The 2264-nt window shown below is 43.8% G+C and overlaps 1 protein-coding gene across 1 annotated transcript; it reads right to left on the reverse strand.

Annotated features, from left to right (window-relative positions):
- Window positions 1-531: 531 nt before the first annotated feature.
- On the reverse strand, window positions 532-1203 carry LOC122315350 (uncharacterized mitochondrial protein AtMg00310-like). The gene has a single exon (XM_043131218.1). The coding sequence runs from the start codon at window positions 1201-1203 to the stop codon at window positions 532-534; it is 672 nt and encodes a 223-aa protein (XP_042987152.1).
- Between the last annotated feature and the right edge of the window lie 1061 nt (window positions 1204-2264).

Genomic DNA, 2264 nt, shown 5'->3' on the forward strand with positions numbered 1-2264 from the left:
CCTGGCAAAAAACATTTCCCATACTCGAATAAAGTAAGGACACTTACATAAAATATGGAAAACATCCTCACAAGCATCATGGCAAAAATCACAAGAAGGGGAGGGCAGAACGCGCCTCCTGAATAAAAGCTGCTTAGTAGGTAAACTGTCCTTACCAGCCCTCCAAATAAAATGTTTAATTTTAGGTGGAAGCTGTAAATTCCACAAGACCCGCCAAAAGGAAGGGAAAGCCAAACCTGGATCACTCGAACTACACTCCAAAGCAGTTTTCAGATTAAGGGCAATATAATACGCAGACTTGACAGTAAAAATTCCATTTTTTGTGCCACTCCACACTAAACGGTCAGCTCCCCAATGAAGGAATAATGGAGTTTTGAGGATAGAAGGAACCTCAAAAGGAAGGAAAACCTGTCGTACCAAGTCAATGTTCCAACCCATAGGAGAGCACCTATCCAACAGATCAGCGACACAAGCATCCTCAGCAAGGGAATGGCAGCAGGAAATGACCTTCCGTGGACTGGGGTCAGCAAGCTAGTGATCTGTGCGAACCTTTATTTTGTCGCCCTGACCAATACGCCATAAGCTACCTGCTTGCACCACAGCCTTTGCTGCATATATGCTTCGCCACACATATGAAGGTTTGGAACCCAAAGCCGAGCTTAAAAAGTCAGAGTTGGGGAAATATTTAGCTTTAAACACAGCAGTAAAAAGAGACCCATGCGAGTGCAGTAAACGCCATCCTTGTTTAGCCAATAAAGCTAAATTAAAAGATTCGAGGTCCCGAAAACCCATGCCACCCTTGAATTTTGACTGACACAAAGTACTCCATTTCAGCCAGTGCAGCCTTCTCTCTTGATCCCGTTGACCCCACCAAAACCGTGCAAACATCCCTTCTAAGTCTTTGCAAAATCCTTTCGGGAGTTGGAAGCAACTCATAGTGTACGTCGGAATAGCCTGAACAACAGCTTTAATCAGCACCTCGCGCCCCGCTTGGGACAACAACTTCTCTTTCCACCCTTGCAACTTTGCCCACACTCTATCCTTAATAGCCTTAAAGGACTGAAAACGGGATTTGCCTACAAAGGAGGGGAGACCAAGATATTTATCATGATGCTGAATATTCTGGACACCCCACACTTCCTTGATAGTGGACTGAATAGAGGCCTCCATATTACGACTGAAAAGAAGTTCAGTTTTCCCCATATTTAACTGCTAACCCGATGCCAGCCCATAACAAGAGACCAAATGTTTAATATATTCATTTTCAGCCACAGAAGCTCGACAAAATATGATACTATCATCAGCGAAGAAGAGATGACTAACCCGGGGAGCAGTACGGCACACACTAACCCCTCTCATGTAATTGTGCTCATCAGCGTGTTTCAATAGCAAAGAGAGAGCCTCCGCACAAAGAACAAATAAGTAGAGAGAAAGAGGACACCCTTGACGGAGGCCACGGGATGGCGTAATCGGTTGGGTTGAGAGACCATTCACAATTACCTTATAAGAAACTGAAGTGATGCACATCAGAATTAAATGAATGAACTTGGAGTGAAAACCCATGCGCTGCATCAGTTTTTCCAGAAATATCCATTCCACCCGGTCATAGGCTTTGCTCATATCTAATTTGATTGACATCCAACCCTTCTTACCCCTCTTTTGTCGACGAATAGCATCCACAGTTTCAAAAGCCACCAGAACGTTATCAGTAATCAGCCGCCCGGGCACAAAAGCTGATTGGTTTTCAGAAATCACACCCGGTAAAACTGCTTTCAGCCTATTTGCTAAAACTTTAGCAATGACTTTGTATACCACATTACAAAGACTAATAGGTCGATAGTCTTTTAAAACTTCAGGGTGTTTATTTTTCGGAATCAAAACAATATGGGTTAGATTTAAATCAGGGGGCATAACACCTGAATTCAGCACCTGTAACACTGAGCGAACAACAGTAGGACCAACCAGATGCCAATACTTCTGAAAAAATAATGGAGGCATACCATCGGGACCAGGAGCTGTCAATGGTTGCATCTGAAATAAGGCTGTTTTGATCTCAGCTTCGGTGAACACACGCAGCAAGTCTCGGTTCATAGAATCAGATATACAAGACTGAAAAGGCTCAAGGACCCCATCAATAGCAAGGGGGAATGTCGTAGAGAACAAAGTGTGAAAATAATCATAGACCAAAGGAAGCATTGCCGACCCTTCATACATGACACCATCATCATCCTTAAGCCGGGAAATAGAGTTCCGACGCTGCCGTT

Source organism: Carya illinoinensis, chromosome 7, assembly GCF_018687715.1.
Source record: "Carya illinoinensis cultivar Pawnee chromosome 7, C.illinoinensisPawnee_v1, whole genome shotgun sequence".
Lineage (NCBI taxonomy): Eukaryota > Viridiplantae > Streptophyta > Magnoliopsida > Fagales > Juglandaceae > Carya > Carya illinoinensis.